Source organism: Akebia trifoliata, chromosome 8 (assembly GCF_017979445.1).
Source record: "Akebia trifoliata isolate Shusen 1 chromosome 8, ASM1797944v1, whole genome shotgun sequence".
Lineage (NCBI taxonomy): Eukaryota > Viridiplantae > Streptophyta > Magnoliopsida > Ranunculales > Lardizabalaceae > Akebia > Akebia trifoliata.
Window position 1 is genome coordinate 38,717,954 of NC_141382.1, and position 25,523 is coordinate 38,743,476.

At 37.8% G+C, this 25,523-nt stretch overlaps 1 protein-coding gene across 3 annotated transcripts; it reads left to right on the top strand.

Moving 5' to 3' along the window:
- The first annotated feature begins 5,298 nt into the window (after positions 1-5,298).
- LOC147396741 (beta-galactosidase 9-like) lies at positions 5,299-24,976 on the top strand. Of its 3 annotated transcripts, XM_086451844.1 has the most exons (7): positions 5,305-5,679; positions 19,790-19,885; positions 20,005-20,117; positions 20,983-21,049; positions 23,439-23,531; positions 23,778-23,921; positions 24,322-24,525. In XM_086451844.1, the coding sequence occupies exons 1-7, from the start codon at positions 5,485-5,487 to the stop codon at positions 24,508-24,510; spliced, it is 897 nt and encodes a 298-aa protein (XP_086307970.1). In that variant the 5' UTR covers positions 5,305-5,484; the 3' UTR covers positions 24,511-24,525. The 3 variants fall into 3 exon arrangements, with proteins under 3 accessions (XP_086307971.1, XP_086307972.1, XP_086307970.1); XM_086451845.1 differs by lacking the exon at positions 19,790-19,885 and having other exon boundaries at positions 5,299-5,679; positions 24,322-24,976; XM_086451846.1 differs by lacking the exon at positions 23,778-23,921 and having other exon boundaries at positions 5,303-5,679; positions 24,322-24,930.
- Positions 24,977-25,523: the final 547 nt, after the last annotated feature.

Consider the following 25,523-nt stretch of genomic DNA (forward strand, 5'->3'; position numbering starts at 1 on the left):
CAATCTTAGACGTATGTGTAGACATGAAAATGTTTATCTTCGAACCTCAATGCTACATTGTTTGTAGTCGCTACTATTCTTTTTTGAAAATAGGTATGAAAGGGCACCCGAATCAATTTTTTAGAAAATTCATTTTTCATGACATTTTAATAACTCTTATTTATGAAAAATGTATGGTCTACCTAATATCTAGATAAAGGGATTTGGTTAAAAAATGGAGAAGGTGTTAAGCACCCCATTCTCTATACTTAAAGTGGTTACCTTTTTAAATTTGACCATTTTGAATAGTTAACAAAACAACAAAAATACATGAGATGCATGCATAGTGGATATGTACCTTTTTGAAAGAAAATTTAATGTTAGTATTGACATGAGATATGAAGTCATCACATTTTACATAAGTTGAAATGTTGATTTAGGATTTTAGAAAAATTTCATGGATGGAGTCCCCTTTAGATCCATAACCTTGATGCATGTATGTTTGGCTAAAAACTTAGTGTTCCAACCCTACCATGAGAGTTGAACATGTCATCATCATGACCAAGCATGTGTGGTGTGTGTGCAAAGTGTACATTATGATGTATGAAAAATGGGTTAAAAATGAGTTTCAACCTCCATTATTTTGACCAAATCGCCTCAAGCATTCCATGCCAAAGGTTGAGGTTCAATATATTCGGGATGGATGAGGGTTCTCCATTACATCCTAAAGGTTTTTAAAAAATAAAATACAAGAGAGGGACAAAAGAAGAAGATGCAAGCTAAAAAGTAAACTACCTACTACCTTGCCCCTTTGATAGTCTTGAATGAACTTGAGCCTTGAGAGATGATCTTGAGGGTTTAGTGATTTAGTTGAGGGTAGAAGATGAGAGCTGTTGGTTAAAGGTTGAAAGATGGGTATGAGTTTTTGAGTTGAAAGTTAGTTTGAGAGAAGGTTATAACGGTGAGTAGAAATTTTGATAAAGTTTTAAGTTGAGAGAGTGGCGCTTGAGAGCATGCATTGCTCATAGAAAATGAGGGTATTTATAGAATTTACAAACCGAAGTTAGAGATGATTCTTGTGACTTGGAATAAAGTTTGCAAACCGAAGTTAGAAGGTGGGCTGGGTGTTAAAACTCCTGCTGAGGTTCACAAAGCGGGCTTAATGAAAATGTGTTGGAGATTGACTAATGAGAAAGGGTTGTGGATAGACTATCTCAAAAATAAGTATGTAAAGGATGGAAATTGGTGGACTCATTCAAAAACAAAAGGCTCGAAGATTTGGAGATCTATTCAGAGTTTTCTTCAACCGACAATTAGCCTTTCAAAAAGGTTGATCGGAACAATGCAACGACTTCTCTTTTTTTACACAACTGGCGAGGATCCGCTCCATTAATCGAAAACTATCAAGAAGCAAATAAAGAAATTATGGTGAAGGAGGTATGGAGTAAAGAGGGTTGGAATGTTTGTAAACTTAGAGAGATTATCCTGGACGACAATGCTGTAGAGGATATACTTGCTTCGAATGTCTAGCAAAGTAGTATTGACAGAACAATTTGGATGCCATCTTTATCTAGAGTGTTTTCATCTAGCTCGGCAAGGGAATTAGTGAATGTAAAGGGTACTACTTCTCAAATCTTTAAGGCATTTTGGAAGGCTCAGGTTCCCTACTAAAATGAAGACTTTGGCGTGGAAAATATATTACAAAGCGTGCCCGGTGGACTAAGTTCAGAAAAAATGGGGTATATCCATGACATCAAAATGTTCGTGCTGTGATGATGAGGAAGAATCCATTGATCACCTCTTCTTTCAGTGTTCTTTTACAATTAAGGTATGGAATTTTTTCAGTTGCCAACTTCTAGATGAGCAAACTAGATTTTGGTCGTTAGCTTCAATGCTAACATGGGGTCTATAGAAAAAATAACTCGATTTGGTATTGTTACTAGTATGCCTCCATGGGTAGTATGTTGGAACATGTGGTTAGAAAGAAATGAGTCCATTTTTTATAGTAGGAAGCTCGCAGCCCAAGGAGTTATTAACAAATGTCTTAATGATTAATGGAATTTGAGAAGCATCAAGTAATCAACCTTCCTTCCTCAAATGCGGCAATCTGTAAGCTGAAAGATATTGGAATAGATAGGAAACCGATTTCTCGTAGAAGTATTGTTAGAATCTACTGAAAAAACCTGCCTCCAGGCTGGTTTAAACTCAATACATATGGTTCAACTATAAGTAATTCAGGCCTTTCAGGAGGAGGGGCTATTCTTTGTGATGAAAATGGTGATCTTTTGGAAGCGGGGCATTGGTTCTTCGAAGCAACGATAAACAATGTAACAGAAATTCGAGCTTTGAATGCTACATGGGAAAGTTTCAATTTAGCTGGGAAAAAATTAATTATAGAAATGGACTCAACAATAATAGTAACGGGTCTAGTACGTCAGGTCGTCTCTTGGAGACTGAACCATTGGGTGCACAAAATAAGAACAACGTTATCGAAACTTGAAGTACGAGTAAATCATGTCTGGAGAGAGGTGAATGCTGTAGCAGACACCCTTGCTGCAGCTCTTCATAACCAGCATTATTTGATAGTTAAAAGAGTAATGGATTTTCCTCTAAATGTAAACTTATTTTGAAGATAATCTAGATCTTCCGTAGTTCCGATCTGTATTTCGTTAGGGCTAGCCCTATGTATCAATTTTTACATATATAATATATCTCCCCTTGCTTGCTTAGCAAAAAAGAAAAAGAAAGGGGGAAAAGTTCCTTCTTGTATTCTTCTTATCATTAATTCTCTTAAAAAAGATATAGATTATATGGAAATTTATTAAAAGAGAGTTAAATATTTTAATATTTACAACAACAAAAAAAAAATCTAATTTTTCAAAAAATATCAACAGAAAAAAAAAATTAAGAGCACGGATGAAAAGACTAGGAGATAACGGATCTCCTTGTCTTAGGCCACGACTATCTCCAAAAAATCCATAAGAGCACCCATTGACTAGCACTGAGTAAGAAACACTCCGCAGGCACCCGTTGATTAGTTTCAGAACGAAAACTCCATCTTGGAGAGGATTGTCAATAAGAAAGGCCATTCCAGCATATCATAAGCTTTCTTCATGTCAATTTTCAACGCCAAATTGTTTCCTCTTGCTTTCAAGTTAAAATCATTTAACACTTCATAAGCCAGCACAATGTTATCATAAATATTCATTCCCTTCACAAAAGCACCTTGTTCAAGAGAAATCAAGGAAGAAAGAATCTCTCCTAATCTAGAAGCCAAAATTTTGGACAAATTTTTATACAAAAAATTACATAAACTAATAGGCCTAAAATCTGAAAAGGAAAGGGGTACCTCAACCTTCGGAATCAAGGCTATAGATGTGGCATTGACAGATTTTGGAATGATGCCTTTCGTGAAAAAAATTTATAATTGCCTTCAACAAGTCTTTCTTGATGATGTCCCAACATTTGATGTATAACAACCCTAAAAAACCATCTGGACCTGCTGTTCCTTGTGCATTCATACTTGGATAGCTTGCAAAACCTCAACTTTAGTAGGGATAACACATAACCGAATATTATGTTGAGAAGTTACTTTACATTTCAACCCTCCAACAAATTACTATAATCGCATCTTTGAGAAAAGTTAAGAAGCTCTTTAAAAGCATGGACTGCCTAATAACCAATTTCTTTTGTATCTTCTATAATAGACCCAGCAGCTTTTCTTATTTTTTTAATTGAATTTCTCATAGTTTGAATCTTAGTAGAAATATGAAAGAATTTTATGTTTTTGTCACCTTCCTTGAGCCAAGAAACTCTTGATTTTTAATTCCAAAATGATTCTTCATTGCTTGCCCATGTTGCATACCCCACCTTCGATTTTTGACACTCTAGATAGAGGTTATGATCCCAACCTTGAGTAACAAGAACATTTTCATATTCTTGGACTATAGTTTCAGCTTCCTTCATCTTCTGTTGGATATTACCTACAACCTCCTTGTTCCAAGCTTTCAGAACCCCCTTTAATCTTTTGAGTTTAAAAAAGAACCGGAACAATGGAGTCCTTTCCGCTCTAGAATCCAAGAATCCCTCGCAATTTGTAAAAAATCTTCCCTCTCAGCCCAGAAATTTAAAAATCTAAATTGTCTTGGCCCCTGGATCGATTTAAAAAATTGAACATGAAGAGGACTATGATCAGAAGACAATCTAGACAGATTTGAAACCATTGGAGAACCCAATTTTGAAATCCAGGAAGATAACACCAATGCTCTGTCTAATCTAGCCCAAATTTGATTTGTTCTTTGTCGATTATTACACCAAGTGAATCTGTTCCCCGAAAAACCCTTTCTAATTTGTGAATGAGTCCGACCAGCCTTGCTAAGTTAGTAAAGATTTCACCCTTACTAAAGGTGTTAGGGATCACCTTGTGGCATTCAAAAACATGATCTGTTCAAGGGCTGTGGAGGATAAAATTTTATAAACTTTATTTTTTTTTTCACCGTTGAATTTGAATTTTAAGTTTAGGAATTATGTGGAAGTTTGATAGTCGTTCATTTTCAAAATATTGGATCAAGATAAAACAAAAAACAATTGTTTTTTTAATTTTCTTCTTTTGGATCTAAGTTTTTGGATGAAAATTATAGGACTATAGTGTTGGATTGCTGATGTGGTAATCCATTTGACCATAATGACTCTTAGTAAGGCTTAAAATCTTACTATATTAGTAAGGAAAGTGTTTTCCCCCACCATGAATAACACGTTGATAGGAATTCAATCCTATAATATGGTCCTGTTTAGTAATTTTAAAAGGGTTGGGCTATCTACACACACTCAGTTTTTTGTTCATTCACTCACCTTACTACTTTCACCCACTTCTCATCTCTCATTCGTATCTCTTATTTTCTTCTTCTTCATTAAACCTACATAAGTTTCAACTAAGATTTCATGGAACAAGAAACAATACCTTTAGGACTTATAAAATATATTAGCAACGATCATAGAAAACTCAACTCTTAATATAGTAATTATTAGAAAAACTCGGTAGCAAAAAAATTAAAAAACAAAAAAGCTTTATTTGATAAGTCAATGTCGAATTCGCCAATCAATAAATTTTGATTAAGTCCTTGTAGGTGAATTTGGTAAGATCCTATTGGGCTGTAATGTAAATTTTTAATAACCTCGTATCGAACAAAAATTGTCTTTTGTTTTTTAAGTGGGTGTGAGAAGTAGTTTCACGATTTATTGGAAAATAAGGTGAACGGGTGGGAGTGGATAGTGCACGTCATTTGAAAATTTATAAATCATGGGTGGTCCCATCAATCGAAAACGGTTAATCGCCACAGAAGCAATAACGAGGCAGCGAGGTAAGCTGTCGAAAATGCTTCATGGGTAAGCATCATGTCTCGATCCATTGCGAGTTAAGATCAAACAAAACCCTTTCTCTTATCTCTTTAAGACTCATTTAAAAAAAAAAAAAAACAGAGAAAAAAACAAAAGGAAGAAAAGAAAATGCTAGGGTTTCGAAATGTGGTTGAATGTGAGGTGGTGTTGGTTCTTGGTTTGATTCTTCTCCATCATGTAGTCTCGGCGGATTTGTTTTTCAAACCTTTCAACGTGAGCTACGATCACAGATCTTTGATCATCGATGGAAACCGAAGGATGCTTATTTCTGCTGGAATCCACTATCCTCGTGCCACTCCTGAGGTCACTTTCAATTTTGAATCCTAACCAAATCAAATTTATTTATTAATTTGTTCTACAAGTGTTAAATTCATGATTGTGACAGTCAAGATCATCCAATAATACAAGTGTCTGTGGTTTCTGCTCATGAATTTTATGTTAGATTTTAATCTTCTTGTTTTAATTAAGTTCAATTCGAACCTAAAATTTCAGAAATAACTATTTAACAGAACAATAATCATACAATTGTAATCTACCAGTTATCTCTACAATTGCTTAAGAAATTCAATAGAACACAGTTTAGAGATGATGGACTGTGGCACGAGCTAGATTCAATATCCTAAAGGTGATTATTGCCTCTAGGACAATGAGTTAATGCTGAGGGCTCTAGACGACCACATCCCAAGATGCACAACGATCTGATTTTCTTGGATCAAATTATCGAAGATAATCCTAACGGACTAATTCTTGGATCCAATTAGAATCTGTTTGATTTAAGGAGACTGTGGGACAGATGTGCACCACGATTCTCACAAATAAAAAAATGCTATCCAACGGATATAAAACGTCTATGATCATAATTAAACACACCAGGAATTCTAAGAAATAGGATACCATAGGAATTGTTATAAATAGATGGTTGTAATTTTGAACAAACAGAACTATTTTTCATTAGACAAGGCCCCACAATTATAAACTTGGAATAGTTTAATTTTCTAGGTGTCATATTTAGAGGAGTCTGATAGTACTGATCTACAGGGATGTTTGGAAGGGCAATTCCATAATTTTGTTGGTAGGATTCTAACCCTAATTTGTTAGGGCTATTTAATATTTATAGTTGTTTTATGCGGGAGAAAGATTGTAATTATTTTTTTGGCCTTTGAACATATTGAAATCAGTGTGGCTCCATGGTTTTTCCCTTATTAGGGGTTTCCATGTAAATTCATGTGTCGTGGTTGATTTCTTTTTCTTGTTAATTCTCTTCAATTAATTTTGTATCCCATGATTGAAGGTTGGAGAGTTTTTAAACACTAGGGTCTTAGAATATTCATGTTTGGAGAGGAATTTGGTGAATAATTGTATTGATCCATTCTCAATTTGTTTAGATTTATTGGAAATAATTTAGTTATTTCAGTCTTAATTATTTTTGGTAATAGCTTTGATTATTATATTTCTTATTATGTGTAAGGGCATTTTTGTTTTTTTACTATTTTATTAATATAAATTCCTGCCAAGCTCTCAGAAAGAGATTTGACAATTATTCTTCTCAATTCTTCTAAGTATCAAAGTTAAGGAATTTTGTCCCCACTCCTTGATTCCCCTGCTCGTTTTTCACTCCTCCTTCTTCTTCTTCTTTTTCTTCTCCCCTGTATGTCCTAAACCTTTATACCTAACTTAGACCAACTTCGTTAGATCTTCTCCCCTTCGGGGGCCTTTTTTTGTTTTTTTTTGTTTATTATTCCCTTTATCACATGTTGCTATAGGGATTTGATCACATACTGCGTTTTTGCACTGTGTCTCTTACCTTATGACAGGGTTTTTGCATTTGATAGGCTTTCTTAATGTTCTTTGTCCTCCGTTAGGGTTTTTTTCCATTGCTTTGGTCTTTGGAGAGTTGTAACAACAACTACATGGACTATAAGATCTTGGAACAATACCTAGGGTGCCCTTGGGAACTTGTTACAGCAGCTACAAAGTCTGTGGAGGCTTGCGACAACAGCAACCATCTAAAACAGCTCTGTGGGCCCCTTTAAAAGTCTGTGGCAGCACCTAGGGTGCCTTTCAATCATGGTCTCGATTTGTGCACCTTTATCTAGGTAGTAGAGGAAATTTTGGATGGCTCTCTAGCCCCGTTACTAAACCACCCATTCCTGATCCCAAATTTAAATCATGGGAGGTCGAGAACTGCACTATCCTTGAGTGGCTATTCAACTTCATGGAGTAACGCATCTATACCATGTATTGCCATAGACAGTTACCCAAAGGAATAAGAGTAGCGAATTACATTGGATTTTTTCAGTTACGTTGGGGGGAACTTTCTCATTATGAGTCTATGGTTGGGTTGTCTTCAAAGGCAACCGATTATGTGGTTAAGAGGATTGCTTGACAATAGACCTACCAGTCTCTTATGGGTCTACGCCCTGAGTTTGAGGCACTTTAGACACAGATCCTCAACACCACTCTTTTACTTTCTTTATTTGAGATATTTACGATTATTAATAGTGATGAGTGTTGTCGTCGTATTGTTCTTTTTCAGATTTAGGTCCTTGGCATTCTTTCTGCTCCAGTTATAGATTAGATGGCCTTAGCTACCAACTCAAATATCTCCGACTCGTACCTTGAGATCAGGGAGTCGTAGCTGTGGTTGTGGTAAATTGAGTGGCCCTACTTGTAGTCATTGTGGGAAGACTGGTCATGAGAGGGTTTACTGTTTTCAGTTTTATCTTCATTTGATACCACGATCTCCTTCCATTCTACTTTGGGACAGTCTATTCCTTGTGCTGTTACAGTGGAGTTATTATCCATTCCTCTCACTAATTCTCCTTTTTTCACTTGACATGATTGACTTGCAACAGTTACAGACTCAGATTGCCACTATTGTCCGAGATCATATTCATGCCCACACTCACTCCTCTTCAACTATGGCTTCAGTTACTATTCCTCCAAGTACATCCTTTGCTTTTCATGTCATTTAGTTTGACTCTGCTCTTCTGACATGGGTTATTGACTTTGGTGCCTCTGATCACATGACTGGTGAGTTTAGTCATTTACTTCTACTTTTCCTATCACTCATAGGGAGGTTCGCATTGTTGATGGATCTCTTACACCTATCCATAATAAGGGTATCATCCCCTTATCCTCTAGGATTTCACTAGATTCCATGCTTCATATCCCTCACCTATCTCTTAATATTTTGTTTGAGTAGTATTATTAGATTACTAAATTGCTCAGTTACCTTTTTCCCTACTCACTGTATTTTTCAGTACCAAACTTCGAGGAGGATTTTTGGCAAGGGGTATGAGAGGGATAGACTGTATTTATTTGGATCTCAGCTTATTGTTGTTCCGGCTTCTGTGCTTCCTTCTTCTGAGAGTCACATGTTCTCATCTTAGACTTTAGATTTATGACATGCTCGCTTAGGACATGCTAATTTTCAACACTTATGTTTTTTATTTCCTGTTTTAAAAATTACTTGTAGTGGACATAAATTTCAGTACTCTGTGTGAATTTTCTAAACACAAAGGTACATTTTATATTTCTCGTATGCATCAATTTAATGCAATATTTGATTTAGTTCATTTTGATGTGTGGGGGCTTTCCCCTATTACTGTTTTTAATGGTCATATATATTATTGATGACTATTCTTGCTGTACTTAGGTTTATCTGATGCGTTCTCGTTCTGAGGTGCTTGTTATTTTTGTCAATTTTCTTAAAATGATTCAGACCTAGTATAATATCACTATGAAATCTCTTTGATTTGATAATGGGGGGGGGGGGGAATATATATCTAATGGGATTTGCTCTCATCTTCATGAGCATGGTATACTTTACTAATTGACTTGTCCTTATACTCCTAAGTAGAATAGGGTGACTAAACGTAAAAATCGCCACCTCATGAACATTGTTCGAGATCTTCTTTGAGGAATGCATGTAAAAATCGCCACCTCATGAACATTGTTCGAGATCTTCTTTGAGGAATGCATGTTCCTAAGGCATATTAGAATATGGCAGTCCTCACTGCGGTTTTTCTTATTAATCGTGTCTTGAGTCACACCTTTGAGGGACAAGTGCCTTTTCATGTCCTTCAACATGATAATATACTTTTTCCCATTACACCTCGAGTCTTTAGGTGCAAGTGCTTTATTCAGGACAAAATTTCTAATCGCACAAAATTGAATGACAAAATTATTCAGTGTGTTCTTTTGGGTTACTCCTCTATGTTAAAAGAGTATCTGTGTTACGACCCAGTTTCTCACCTTGTCATACATTCTCTTGATGTTATTTTCTTTAAAAATATTTCATACTTTTGTACCACATCTACTTTACAAGACCCGTCTCCTATAATGTTGCGTTCTCCAGTTTTTTCTCTATCTTCATCGACGCTTAAAGTTTACACTCATCGCCCTCACCCTCGCCCTTGCCCCTTTTCACCTTTGCCAATCTCCTCATTGGATTCAAGTATATCCTCTCCTACCTCTACACATATTTGTCCTTATCCATTCTATTTTTGACTCTCACTTGCTTATTGCGAGATAAGCGGGGGTGTGTGACTGATCATCCTATTGCTCAGTTTGTTTCCTATCAGGGCTTTTCTTCTTCTTGTCAACCTTAACTTGCAGATACTAGTTCTATTCGCGTTCCTCGGTCTGTATTAGAGGCTTTGCGAGACCCCTAGTGGATTAGAGTTATGACTACTGAGATGGATGATTTGCAGAAAAATAATACTTGGGAGCTTGTTACCCTTCAATCTGGGAAGTGGACTGTTGGTTGTAAATAGGTCTTCACTATGAAATATCTCATTGATGGGACTATTGATCGGTATAAGATACGCCTAATTGATAAGGGGTTTACATATACCCATGGAAAAGATTTTGGTGCCACATTTGCTTCGGTTGCTAAATTTTCCACTGTTCAACTTCTTATCTCTTTAGTTGTGTGTCACTCCTGGCTACTTCACCGCTCGATGTGAAGAACGTATGTCTGAATGGTGATTTGATTGAGGTTATTTATATGGACTTCCCTCCTAGGTTTCGTTTTCAGGGGGAGTATTTTGAGAAGATATGTTGCATTCTTAAATCTCTGTATGGCTTGAAGCAGTCTTTGCGAGCCTGGTTTAAAAGTTTTTTAAGGTTATTTTATGTATGGAGTTTTCTAAATACTTCTTAGATCATACTTGCTTTATTCGTCAAGGAGTAGATGATCGTACCATTGTCTTGGTTTATGTGGATGATATTATTGTGATTGGTGAGGATGCACAGTGGATTGATAGAATTAAGATGCTATTGGGTCATGTTTTTGACGTTAAAGATTTGGGTCCACTTAAATACTTTTTGGGGATATAAGTGGCTCATTCTCGTTATGGTATTTCGCTATCTCAACGTAAATACACATTGTATCTTCTTCAGGACACTGAGATGCTTAGTTTTCGTCCTGATTCCTCTCCTATAGATTAGAATTATCGTCTTCATGTTGACTCTGGTGATCTTTTATCATATCATTTCTAATTTATCTGACTAACACTAAATTAGACTTGTCCTTTGCGGTTAGTGTGTATGAATGCTGTAAATCTCACTTCACCTCTAATAGAGGATAGTGATTAAGTATAAAGAATACAATCTTTCTAAAAACAGTAAAGAAAATATCTTTGAGGAACATTATTGGAAAGCTTCTAAATGCATAAATCAATTAGTGAGGATTCTCGGTGGCAATAAGGGAATCATGATTTGGTGAAGGTGATTGTGGTATTGTTCTTCGAGATAAGATTGGTTTGAAGGGAAAATTACTGGTAATCCCAGCCATGGAGGGGTGCGCAGGTTAAGTGCCCAACACCTTCTCCACTCAAGTGGCCGTATCAATGATGGAAAGGAGATCTTGTCGGAGGAACACGTTAATGGTGGAATGTAAGACGTTTGAGCTTAAAGAAGTCTGGATTCGGAACAACAGATGAATAGAGGTGAAAGAGAAGGGTAGAAGGTTTGAGTTGTCTATTCAGTTGAAGGAGGAAGAGGCAGTTTGGGTCTTGAATAAACTAGACTTAGCGAGAGTTTCTTCGGGAAACTTCAGGTCAAAATATTTTAAGGATAGCAGAATCTTCGTGATTCAAGGTGAGCATAATAGTTATTGAAAATTCCTAAAGCTTCAGCAGTTTTCGAAAAACTCCTGTTCGCGTGAAATGTTGTTTCCGGGAGGTTTAGGTGGAATGTTGTTGGGGAGAAATCAACATTTCTTTGAAAACACTATTAAGACCAGATGATAAAATGAAGTCACCTGTGGTGGTAGAGGGGTGGTGGGTACTTCTTGGGCCAAGGTTGTTCAAAATCCTTTGGCTTCAGATGTAGAGGCCACTGACAAACCAGGGTTGGAGATGAGCCCTAGGGCTGGGGGAAATACAACTAACTATAAGGGTAGAAGTTTTGGTAAATGGAGATGGACCTTCATATGCACAGCGAGTTCACAAGAAGCAGATTGGGAGGGTTTTCTATCGGTTATGAAACAATGATTAGGTCGAGTGATGCCAATTAAACTATTAGCTTGGGAACCACTTACCCAAATTCTAGTGATGGGGAATAGATTGGAGTTTATTAAGGTTAACTCGAGGAAACAAGTTTCGGTGGGAGAATCAACCTTTAATCTGCGCCCCTAGTTTGCGGACTGCAATATTCTAAAACCAGTTTGGAAGGAAGGGGGTTCTTGGGTTCGAATCCGTGGTTTGTCGTTTCACCTGTGGGGTAACTTCGTGTTCAGGAAGATTGGAGCCCAACTGGGAGGTCTGTTGGAGGTGGATGAGAACATGGCTCGTCGTGCGAGGTTGGATAGCATGAGGCTGAAAGTGAGCAACTCGCCATGGAAGATGCTGTGTGCTCTGTACCTTTGGGTGCTATGATGCTTCTTCCAATAAATTTCATATATCTCGTAATGTTGTTTTCTTTGAGCATCAATGTTTTTTTCCTAGTTCTATTACATCATCTCCTGCAGTTTCTGTTCTTCCTCACTTTGATGATTTGATGTGCCTTCCTAAATGTTTCAGGCCTGGTTTTGTATATGAACGTTGTCGACCAACTCTACCCCATCCTGAGTCTGATCTACCACCTGATCCCGTTTTGCATCCTCCTCGACGATCTGGCTGTGCTTCTCATCAATTAGATAGGTATGGTTTCTCTCATACCTCCGTCACGACTACCTTATCAACTGTGTTGATTTCTAATTCTTACTCACAAGCTGATAAACATGAGTGTTGGAGAAAGGCTATGCAGGAAGAATTTCAAGCTCTTCAAGAAAATCAGACATGGTCCCTTGTCCTTCTCATGTCAAGCTAATTGGGTTTAAGTGGGTTTTTTCTGTGAAACTTTGGCCTGATGGGTCTGTGGACCGTTATAAGGGTCATTTGGTTGTCCTTGGAAATTGCTAGGAGTATGGAGTTGACTATGAGGAGACCATTGCTCCTATCACTAAAATGACCACTGTGCGTACTATTATTGCCATTGCAACCTTTTAGGGATGGTCCCTTTGCTAGATGGATGTGAAAAACGCATTTCTTCATGGTGATTTACGGGAAAATGTTTACATGACACCTCCTCTTAGCCTCTGCTCATCTTCGACGTCGAATTGTGTAAGCTGAAGCGCTTTCTGTATGGTTAGAAACTGGCTCCCGGGGCCTGGTTTGATAAGTTCTGGGCTACCTTACTTCGATTTTCTTTCATCCAAAGTCAGTATGATTCTTCGTACGACTTAAGTTGGTATCGTTCTTTTTCTGGTTTATGTCGACAACATTGTCATCACTGGGACTGATTCTACTCTCATTGATCAGCTCAAGCAGCATCTTCATGATTCCTTCCATATGAAGGATCTTGGTCATCTCCAGTATTTCCTCGGTTTGGAAGTTCAGTTCGATTCATCTGGGATTTTCTTGCATCAACATAAACTCACGGAGGACTTGATTTCCTTGTCTGGTTTGCAAGACTCCTCTTCAGTGGATACCCCTTTGGAAGTGAATGTCAAGTATCGACATGAGGAGGGGATCTTCTTCCTGATCGCACGGTGTTTCGACAATTAGTTGGTAGTCTCAATTATCTCACTATTACACAACCTAACATCTCCTTTGCTGTCCTGCAAGTCAGTCAATTTATGCAATCTCCTCGCCACCTTCATCTTGTCACGGTCCGTCGAATTATTTGATATCTCCAGGGTTCCTCTCACCGTGGCTTGTTCTTCTCTATTGTACTCCTCTTCGCCTTGTGGCTTTTAGTGATGCTGACTGGGCAGGATGTCCTGATACTCATCGGTTTGTCATCGGGTGGTGTATGTTTTTTGGTGATTAACTTATCTCTTAGAAGAGTAAGAAACAGGACCGTGTTTCCAAATCTTCGACTAAGTTAGAGTACTGTGCCATGTTGGCAGCCTACTTGGAGATTGTGTCGCTCCGTGGCTTAATTGCTGAGATAGGTTTTCCTTAGTCTACTCCCACTCCTCTTCATGCTGATAATACGAGTGCTATTCAGATCGTTACAAATCCCGTCTATCATGAGTGTACCAAACATATCGAGGTGGACTACCATTTTATTTGGGAAGCTGTTGATACTTAGGTTATCTCTCTTCCACATGTCTCAAGTGACTTTCAGATAGCGGACGTCTTCACCAAAGCTATGACACGACTACATCATCAGTTTCTTACTGGCAAATTGATGCTTCTTGATCGACCAACATCAATTTGAGGGGGGATGCTAGTAGCATAGACAACAAACTTACCATAAATTGTTCTACATTTATTTAGGAAACAAATATGTCAAACCTACCATAAATTATTGTATAGTTATTTAGGAAACAAATCTGTAAATATCTTTTCTGAATTAGGGGTCAATGCTTAATGTTAGGAGATGCTATAATTAGGAGATATTGTAATTAAGGGATACATAGTAATTAGGGAAAATGACTTCTATATAAGAAAAGGATCACTCGATTGAGGGTCATTGAGCAAATCTAACAACCCCAAGGTTGTCACACCAAAGAATGGGGGGGAGGGGATGTTGAGGAGAGACCAAGTTCTAGTAGTAAGGACTGTATCCAAATGAGCTCGACAGTGGCAATGGCTAAACCTCTATATTCGGTTTTTGTACTTGAACGAGAGATTGTTTTTTGTTTGCGATCACTAAGGATATAAGGTTGGGGCCAAGATAGATGCAGTAATCGCTGGTAGAGTGCCATCTAGACATCCTGCCCAATCAACATCAGAGAAGCATTTAATTGGAAGGATGAGCATGGTCGAATAGAGAGACCACAGTGCGGGGTATGCTTGACATACTGAAGAATTCGCTTAATCGCATCCCAATGAGCATCAGTGGGTGCTTGTATAAATTGGCAAACTTTGTTGACCGCAAAAGCAAGATTAGGACGAGTCAATGTGAGGTATTGAAGGGCACCCACTAGACTTCGATATGGTGTGGGATCATGAAAAGGTTTGCGTCCTTGCATTGTGAGCGTAAGTTGGCTGCTAAGAGGTGTTGGAACAGGTTTGGAACCATCCATTTTTGTTTTGCGGAGATGTTCAATGGCATATTTCTTTTGGGAGAGGAAGAGGCCTTGGGTAGTGTTCAAAGCTTCAATGCCAAGAAAGTAGCTTAAGGAGCCAAAGTCCTTAATGGAAAATGCCAATTGAAGTTGAGCAATAATATCTTGAAAGCATTCTTTGGTGGAACCTGTGAGAAGAATGTCATCCACATAGACGAGCATATTAACAACGAATTGTGAGGTTCGTTTGATAAAGAGAGAGGTGTCCGCCTTAGATGATACAAACCCAATCTAAGAGAGGAATGTGCTTAGATGATGGTACCAAGCTCGCGGGGCCTGTTTAAGGCCATATAGGGATTTATGAAAACAACACACATGATGAGGAAATGTAGGGTCAGTAAGCCGGGAGGTTGTTTCATGTACACCTCCTCTTTAAGAATGCCATGTAAAAAGGCATTGTTGACATCCAATTGATGAAGAGGCCAGCCACTAGAAACAACAATGCTCAATACTGTTCGAATAGTGCATGGCTTGACCATTGGACTAAACGTTTCCCCATAGTCAATACCTTCTTGTTGGTGGAGTCCTTTTGCAACAAGCCTCACTTTATATCTATCAATAGATCCGTCGGCCTTCTTCTTTATCCGAAAGACCCACTCATACCCAACAATATTCATCTTGGAGTGTGTGGGAACTAATTTCCATGTACCATTTTTCATCAAAGCATTAATTTTGGCATCCATGGCACTCCTCCACTTGGGGTTTGTGTTTGCTTGGGAGAACCATGTTGGTTCCTCAAGGTCATTGAAAGGAAGTGGGTGTTTGGTGGTAGTGTAGGCTTTGGGTTTAAAAGTGCCAACTTTGGCACGAGTGATCATGGTGTGTACATTTGAGGTTTGGGGAGGAGGACGAGATTTAGATCTAATTGGGGGAGGGGTGGGTGCAAGTTGGGTGGATGATGAGGGTGGAGAAACATTAGACTCGGATGAGGTGGAAGAAGGAGGTACCGTTTGAGTTAAGGGGGAAGTGGTAGGTAAGGTGATGGAGGAGGGGAAACTTTGGGGTATGGAGAGAGAAGGAGAATATACCTGAGCAGTGGTGTGGATCGAGCATGAGGTACGGGAATCCTTCAATGCCGCAAAGGGATATACCTTCATCAAAGACAACATGGTGTGAGATGTACATTCTATTGGTTGGTAGGTGAAGGCATTTGTAGCCTTTATGGGAGGAACTGTAGCCGAGGAAAACACACGGTAGGGATCGTGGAAGGAGCTTGTGGCTGTTAGAATCATGTAGGTGGGGATAACATGTGCACCTAGAGACTTTGAGAGTGTAGTAATCAGGGGACACCTTGAATAGTGTTTCAAGGGGAGTTTTGTTATGGAGAATCGGAGAGGGTAAACGGTTGACCAAGTAACAAGTTGTTTTAAAAGCACCAATCCAATAAATGGAGGGTATGTATGCATTGGCCAAAAGGGTGAGGCCGTCTCAACAATGTGCCTATGACGGCATTCGGCAAGGCCTTTTTGTTGGGATGTGTGTGGACAGGAAAAACGATGGCTGATTCCTTGTGTATTTAAAAATGACTCTAATTTTTTGAATTCACCACTGTTATCAGATTGGAATACTTTAATTTTGTGACTTAGAAAAATTTCAATTTTGTTTTTGAAGGAGATGAAAGTGGTACGTGCATTAGAACGAACAGCAAGTGGAAATTTTTTTTTGATCAGCAAGTGGAAAAATACAAACATAACGACTAAAAACATCCATTAAGAGGAGGTAATAACAAAATCCATCACGGGAAACAAGAGGGGCAGGTCCCCAAATATCCGAAACAATCAAATCTAAAGGAGCATGATAAAATGTAGTGCTGTAATTGAATGGTAGATGATGGCTTTTGCTTGTGTGGAAAGCATTACAAAAGGTAGAGTGAGATGTCCTAAGGGGCAAGGAGTGCGAAGCAATAACGACTTTAACCATTCACATCATGGGATGGCTGAGGCGTTGGTGCCAAACGTCAAGGGATATGCATTCACCAATGAGAGCAGAAGGAGTAAGATGGGGGGAGGTGTTATTACGACTTCTTGTCATTTGATAGAGGCCACCTTCATTCAGCCCGTGAAGAAGTACTGTCCCTGTGCTGCGATCCTTTATAACAAAGAAGCGAGGGTGAAACTCAAAGAAAACATTATTGTCATGAGAGAATTTAGAAACAGATAAGAGGTTAGTGAAGATCTTGGGCACCCGAAGGATGTTATTGAGAAGAAATCTGCGATTATTAGAAACAAATGAAGACATACCAACATGTGAGATTGGAAGGTGGGACCCATTACCAAACCGAAGTTGATTCGTACCATCATAGTTAGAGTGGAGGCGAAGATTATTCAAATCAGAAATAACATGGTTGGTTGCACTGTTATCAGGATACCAATTGGGATCATAAGGAGTGGCTGGAGCAGCAATGTATGTGCTGGCAAGAGGTTGGAGCTGATTTTTAGTTTTGATCATAACGAAACCAACAACCATCGGCCTTATGATTCTTATGACCACAAAGTTGGCATGGTCCAACTGATTGAAAAGATGATTGTTGACGTGGAACATGATGTCCATTGCTATGACCACGATTATGGTTGAGTTTTCCACAATTGTTGGCTGAGTATGAGGCCTGATTGTGACTTTTGGTTGCAACATTGGCCACTGTAATGTTAAACAAGTCATTGTTCTGCGCATCTAGACGCAACTCAAAAGCGAGGAGATGAGCTTGGAAGTCATCCATAGGTATAGTGTCCAGCGTGGCAGTCAAAGTGGTAACCATGGCATCATGTGCCGACTCAAGACTGTTGAGGATGAGTTGTTGAAGGTCAGAGTCAGACCTGGCATTACCAGAGATTGCCAGACTATCGGCTAGTTGTTTCGCTTTGTGAAAATAGTTAGCCATAGGAAGGGAGCCCTTGCAAATCGTTTGAAGTTCACGGCGAATCTGCATAATGCGAACACGTGAATGAGAGGCAAACGGATTTTCAAGAGCAACCCAAATGACACAAGATGATGATAAGCCCAAGACTTGGGTGAGGATTGTACCTGATATAGAGGAGAGCAGCCAACCAAAAAGGATCTAGACCGGGTTAAGCGTTCCATCGGTGAGCACACGAGGTAGACACTCATATGTCCCATCAACGAAGCCTTCAAGGTGATATCCAATGAGTAGTGGGCGAAATTGGGTGCGCCATAGTAGGTAGTTGTGACGGTCGAGTTTGACCGAGATGAGATGGTGGATCGCAGCAGCTTGCAAGTTTGGAGATGGATGTGGTACAAATGATGGGTTGGGTGATGTTTGAGAGCCAATGGAATTGTTAGAGGATGATGATGAGCTATGGGTGGCCATTTGTATATGTGAGAAGCAAATTTTGGAAGAGAGATTTTTTAGAAGATGGTAATGGTGGATCGGTTTAGGGTGATACCATGCGAATGTTGTAAATCTCACTTCACCTCTAACGGATACAATCTTTCTAGAAGATGGTGATTAAGTATATATAGAAGTGGTATGTTATAGATCCTTCTATTGAGAGATATATAGAGAATATATAAAGAATTCAATCTTTCTAAAAATAGTAAAGGAAATATCTTTAAGGAACATTATTGGAAAGCTTCTAAATGAAGAAATCAATTAGTGAGGATTCTTGGTGGAAATAAGGGAATCATGATCTGGTGAATCTCAATCATGATTCTGTGCTTCCATAGTGTGGTCAGTCAATTTTTGCATACCCTGCGTACTTTTCATTTTGATGTCATTTATAACATTCTTCGCTTCTTGAAGTCGTGTCTTGGTCTTGGGTTTTTCTACTTTTCTATTGTTCAGCCGCATTTGTCTTGTTTTATAGATGCTGATTATGTTGGATTTCCTATAGATAGGAGATATGCCTTTGATTTCTGTACTTTTTATGGTGATAACCTTATCTCGTGGAAAAGTAAGAAACAAAATGTGGTTTCTCGTTCTAATGCTGAAGCTGAATATCGTGTTATGGCCCTTGGCACATGTGAGCTACTATGATTTCAATCTTTGCTGACAGAGTTAGGATTTCTTGTTTCTGGTTCTTCTACTTTGTTCTGTGACAAGTTTGCTATCATTCTTGTTTCTGACTCAGTTCTTCACGAAAGAACTAAGCATATTGAGGTTGATGTTCACTTTCTCAGGGAAAAAGTTTGATCTGGTGATTTTAAGACAGTCTTCGTACCTTCTTCAGATCAACTTGCATGCTTATGAAGTCTGTTGGTCCGTTTATCACTAATTCTCACCTTGTCAAGCTGGGTTTAATTGATATATTTGCCCTAGCTTGAGGGGAGTATTGGAAATAATCTAGTTATTTGAGTCCTAGTTGTTTTTAGTAATAACTTTTATTTTGATATTTCTTATGTGTAAGGGCATTTTTGTCTTTTTTACTTTTTTTTATTAATATAAATTTCTGCCAAGCTCTCAGAAAGAGACTTGACAATTATTCTTCTCAATTCTTCTAGATCTAATTTTTATTTTTTTCCTTTGATTTTTCCCTCATGATATTTAATTTTATTTGATTGGTTTTGTGTTCATCTAGTGAAATAGAAATGATATACTCACAAAGAAGCATACTTATATTATATCCAGAAATAATCAATTTGGAAGAGAATTATATTATTTTGAATTTTATTTTAGTTAATCAATCAATTTTAAATAGTGAAAATGCCCTTCAAAATGCAATCTTTATTTTTATGAACATGCTTCTATGGATTTAGCATTTCCCTTGATCGAATTTTATGCTTTTGTCTTCTAGAGTGTATGTAACCATTTACATTCTCCAATGTCTATTATGTATTTGTTTGGATCCATGCACTGCTCATTGGGTCATTATTATATGTTTAAAATGATGTCAGATGTGGCCTGATCTGATTGCCAAGATCAAGGATGGTGGGGCAGATGTAATCCAAAGTTATGCTTTTTGGAATGGACATGAGCCAATTAGGGGACAGGTTTAATAACTTATTTTGACTTAGCAATGTATCAGGTGGTAATTTTGCAAAGTTGTTTAGAATAAGATTTATTTGTTTCTTCTAAAATATTGCCCATACTTTTGGTGTTCTATGTGCAGTATAATTTTGAAGGAAGATATGATATTGTCAAGTTTGTGAAGCTGGTTGGGCTGAGTGGACTTTATTTTCATCTACGAATAGGCCCTTATGTGTGTGCAGAGTGGAATTTCGGGTATCCCTTTGTATTTTTTTGATAAGTTCAGGTATCTCTGTCCTTTCCATTTGTTTACGTGAAATTTTCCACCTACTTGTTCTTGTTGAACGTCTTATATATATTTATCTCACTCTTTAGGACCTTTGACTTGAGTTTTTCTTTTAATTAGGGATGTAATTTGAACATGTGCAAACCGTCAGAGACAATTTCCTTTTAGTTTATTGCCTATTGGATTTGGAGCTACTCCTGCGTTTTCCCAAGTGTGTTCATTAGCTGAGTTCATCATTTTCTTATTTGAAAGCCACTCGTCTTCTAATAGTTATTTACGTTTGAATATAATAATTGTTTTGACACAAGCTCATATAAATTCCGCTTATGTAGTATACTATTTGAACACGACGTTTCCTGGGGAGTCGGCATCCATTATGTGGAAGTTGGGTCACACCTTGGATGTACATAATTCTAGATTGACCTCGTACTCCTTCACTTTTAAATTACATTGCTGGTTCCAACCCCGGATGGAGGGCTGCGTCAGGTTGGCACCTGGTGTAAATATCTCCCACCCTTAACATTGGCTTGGATAAGTTTGATCCAAATGGTGGTGTGTTCGCATGTTATGTAATGTTTCTCTGTGCAAATACACCACAATTTCTGCTTCGTCGCCGCATTTGTTTCTCTCACCATGTTAACCATGGCAACAATGGTTGTTAACTGCATCAATTTCTGAGATTGTTTCCTACGTCCCCCTATTGTTATCTTGAAACTTTGGCAAAAAAGATAATCATTGACAAATACATTGTTCTCTGGAAATTCCATGCTACTGTACTGATTTACATTATAATTCAGTGAGATCTTTGTCGTATTTTGGTCTGTAATTTTGCAGGGGTTTCCCTGTGTGGCTGCGTGATGTCCCTGGAATAGAATTCCGAACCAACAATGCACCATTCAAAGTATGACATGTTTATGGGCATGTGTATTCAACTTGCATGTGCCATAAGTATCTGGAATCCTTTCCTTGTACTAATTTTAATTTATATTTTGTATATCTGAAATGGAATTGTTCATTATATTTTCTTATCATATGTTTTTACATGGAAATGGTATAATTTTTTTACTTCAGTTTGGAACTTCACTTTTATACATACTTGTTCCAAGGAAAGCAAGTGAAGCTGATAAGCCTTGATGGTGCACCATTCAATATATTGCGTGTTTATGGGCATGTATATCCAATAAATGCATATATGGTGCATTTACTGATTACAACCCCCAGTTATAAGAATTATTCAAGTTTACGGTTCTGAAAGAGCAAGGGGGAGACTGAACATAATGTGGATGGAGATGTTGTAAGCAATTTTGAACACTTTTTCAATAGTAGAAGACGTGGCTTTGGAGAGAGAGGAATGGAGGAGCAAGATCTGTTTAGCTGACCTCAAATCTTTGGGACAATGTTTTGAGGACGATAATGTTGCATGTGCTGTCATGAATATCTGGAACCCTTTTGTTGGAATTGCTAATGATGCATGACATGGTGCCTAAACTAAATAACGAGTCTGAGATTAACATTAATTGCTAAAACAATAGAAATAAACATAAACTGACACTTAATTCATCCAATATACAATAGAAAATCCAATTGATAATTATGTTAAAAGTCCAAGACAACCACAATCCCACTATGATGAATCCCTCAAATATGATGTGGAGGGATGGCAATGGAAGATTGGACTTATACTAGCTTTGGCTTCAATTCTAGTCTAAGTGGCTTATCTTAATCCTTCAAGGATTTCGAGACATGTGGGTATCCAAATTATGATGACGTGAGAGAGAAATTAACATGTGTGCACAAATAAGGATATTCAAATAATTTCCAGCAACTTTCAAGTTCACAAATTCATGTAATAATGATGACGTAAAGTCTAAAAGGGTTTGGGTAGGTTTAGGAAAGTTGGGCTAGGTGGATTTAAGTGAGGATAGGTTGAGATTAGGTTTTAGATAGGGCGTGGGGACCAAAGAGGGTTTGGTTAGGTCTAGGGATGTGGGGTGGTTTTGCAATTGGGTTTAGAGTTGGATGGGCAGCAGTTTATGGCTGTACTGTGGGGGGAGTAGTATTGAGGCTGCTGTAGGGTTTGGTTGGGTTAGGGATGGGGTTGGAAAAAGGTGCTAATAGGTTTTAAGGGCTGGTTTGGGATTTGGATTTTTGCAAGCAACCTAAACAGGTTCGGTTGTGTGTAGGGCTCCAAAAGGGAGTTCAGCTGGTGTTTTGGGGAACCCAATAGGGTTAGGCTGGTGAATGAAGTGTAGGGTAGGGATCGACTAGGGGTTTGGGGTGGTAGGATTAGAGTTTGAGGGCCACGAAGGGTTTGGTCCAGGTATAGAGGGGAAGCAAAGTTGTGTGAGGAGCTAGGACATAAACAAAAGGATTTTGGATGGTAAGGGTTGGTTTGACCAGACAAAGTGTTGTATTTCTAATAGCAGCAGGTTATGATGTTTAAGAGAAACAGAAAAAAAAAGAAAAAAAAGAAGATAGAGAAGAAGAAGTGATGAATAGAGCAAAGATCACACCTTGGAATCATACCAAGAAGCTTGAATGGTTTAACAGCATCATCCAATCACTGGAAGCTTTCAGAAGAGATAATAATCATAAAACTAACATAACATCATTTTAAATATGGTTTGAGAAGCCCTAAAATGTAAGGAAGCAAATACCTAAACTACCCTCAAATAATTAAACCCAACAAGCCTAATAACGAATAACATAGATGAGTAGCCTAAAACAACCTAAAACCTAACTACTAGTCCAATGGAAGGGGAGCATGAAACCCCAAAAAACTCCAAAAGTAGTCCACAATGTATCTTCATAATGGGAGTTTTTCAAAATATGTAGAAATCATGAATGCGGGTTCTTCAACTCAAACTCTAGGCCATGTAAATGCCATCCATCCATTAGGATTGGGTGTGTGCCCCTCCTCTATCTCCTCTGATAAACTCTAAAATGATGACCACATCAACTAACTTACATATGTATTTCCAAAATTGAATTGTTCAATTTAGTTTCTTCTCATTTGTTTTATATTTTACATGAAATGGGGGCATTTTGGCATTTTTTTTCTTCGGTTTGGAACTTTTCTTGTACATTTTCTTTTTCTAAGGAAAGCAAGTCTTGAGATGGCACAAGTGATAATACCTTGCTTGGTGGTGTCTTGTTGTGATGTTAAGTAGTGACAGCACATTTGTTAGCCAATGTTTCTCTTAATATTGAGTTGATTACAATTGGCTAAATTCAATTTTCTTTTACTGGTTTTTCTGATTGTGTTATGAGATATATCCACTTCTTCCCAGGAGGAGATGCAGAGATTTGTTAAAAAGATGGTAGATCTGATGCAACAGGAAATGCTTTTTTCTTGGCAAGGTGGTCCCATCATAATGTTGCAGGTTGTAAAATCATTTCTGAAGTCCTGTTTAAACTTGAAATACACTTACTAGCTCTGATATTTTCTGTGTTTCTATTATTGGCCTAATATACACTTTAATTGAAGCAATAAATTAAGCTAAGAGAGTTGTCGACTAAGCTTATGTTTGATGCATCTAGTTTGCCTTATTTTCATTTGGAATTATGAATCACCAACTTTACTTCCTGCGCTATCTATATGTTTAAATAACTTGGACCAATTTTAACAGATTGAAAATGAATATGGAAATGTTGAGAGCTCATATGGTAAGAGAGGGAAGGATTATGTTCAATGGGCTGCAAGAATGGCACTTGGGCTTGGTGCCGGTGTTCCCTGGGTTATGTGTAAACAGACCGATGCTCCAGAAAATATTGTAATGTCTTTTCTTTAAATTGTTGTGCTGGAAGTGTTACATCATCACCACGATGATTATTATTATTATTATCATTATTATTATTATCATTTAACAGGTAGGAACTGTTTCATTATTAATAAAGAGCAACATAAATGGAGGTTCCATGCAAGGTTTAAAACCTCGTCTTGAGACAATGTTTCGGTCAGGAGAAAAACCAAGGTGTTCTTGACCAAAACATTTCCAGAACATTCAATGTTTCGTTCCGGTTTCGACCAAAACTGAGATGTTCTACCGAAGCGGAACAAAACTTTGAACCATGGCTCCTTGCATTGATTTTCATGGGTTTTCAGTTTATGCTATGCAGTAAATAACCATGTTTTGAAACTCAAGTGTTATTCTTTTTTGTTTTTGCTCACAGATAGATGCATGCAATGGATATTATTGTGATGGTTTCAGGCCAAATTCGTATAAGAAACCAGCACTTTGGACAGAGGAATGGACTGGATGGTATGATGATGCGCTACGGCCTAATGTGGTTTACTGTAGTTGTCTTAAATGTTTATTATTAATTCATCTTATGCTAAGATGGCTCATTGACTTGAGCTGATAGTATTGCAATTCATATTTGCTCCAATACTAGAGATCTTCAGTTTGTGGTAAATGCTCTCTGAGGATGAGTTTATTGTAAAAGTCTTAGAGGGGGGTGCCTTCCTCTGTTGGAATAGGGCTTGTTATCTCACAAACGTGTTTGCTCTATTTTTACCCCTTACTCTTGGCAGAGCAGAGGTTCTTTGTCGTCAATGGGCTTAATACATAAGAAGTTTGTGAAATGAGTTAAATATTAGTTCACACCAACTAAATTTTGGAAGTAATTTATTGATTATTTTTGCATGATACGTTTACTTAAAAAAATCCATATGCAGGTCCTCTGTTCTTCCACTACACACATTGATAGATACCATGATTACATCAAGCCCAACTTTAACCTACTGCTAAGATATCTGTTATGTTCAAGTAGAAGTTGTCAGGGTCTATTATTGAAGTAGAGGTTATTGGGGTTCTTTGGTGGCAAAGTATTGGGAGGGGAATCACAATAATGGAAGTCCATTGCTGATACAACCATTATTAAATCACGGGCCTTGTGTGTGCATGCTTTACGGATGTGTATGATTAGAATGCATTACAATAATATGATATATAGATATCTAACTAATCTTTATTCATTTCTACTTAGTGTAAAGGGAGCATGCCATTAGTTGAAAATTCAAGGGTATCCCAAATAAATACCAAATACAAGGGGGCATGCATTACACTTTGGTGAATATTTGAGATACCCCCATTTTTGTTTTCGAACTGATGACATGCCCCCTTTGATCTTTTTCTTCTTTTCTAGACTGAAAAAATTGATCTAAATACCCTCATTTCCAACCTGTACCAAAAAAACCTTATTTCTTTCTTCCTTAAATTAGTCATCTTCAACCCCCATAAAAAATTAATTTTAATTTATTTAACTACATCTTCATTCCATCGTTTTGATCATTCTCTTAATCCTTCATATAAAACTTTGAAATTTTCTATGAAAATTCTCACCATCTTCTACTTCAAAAATCCTATCTTGTT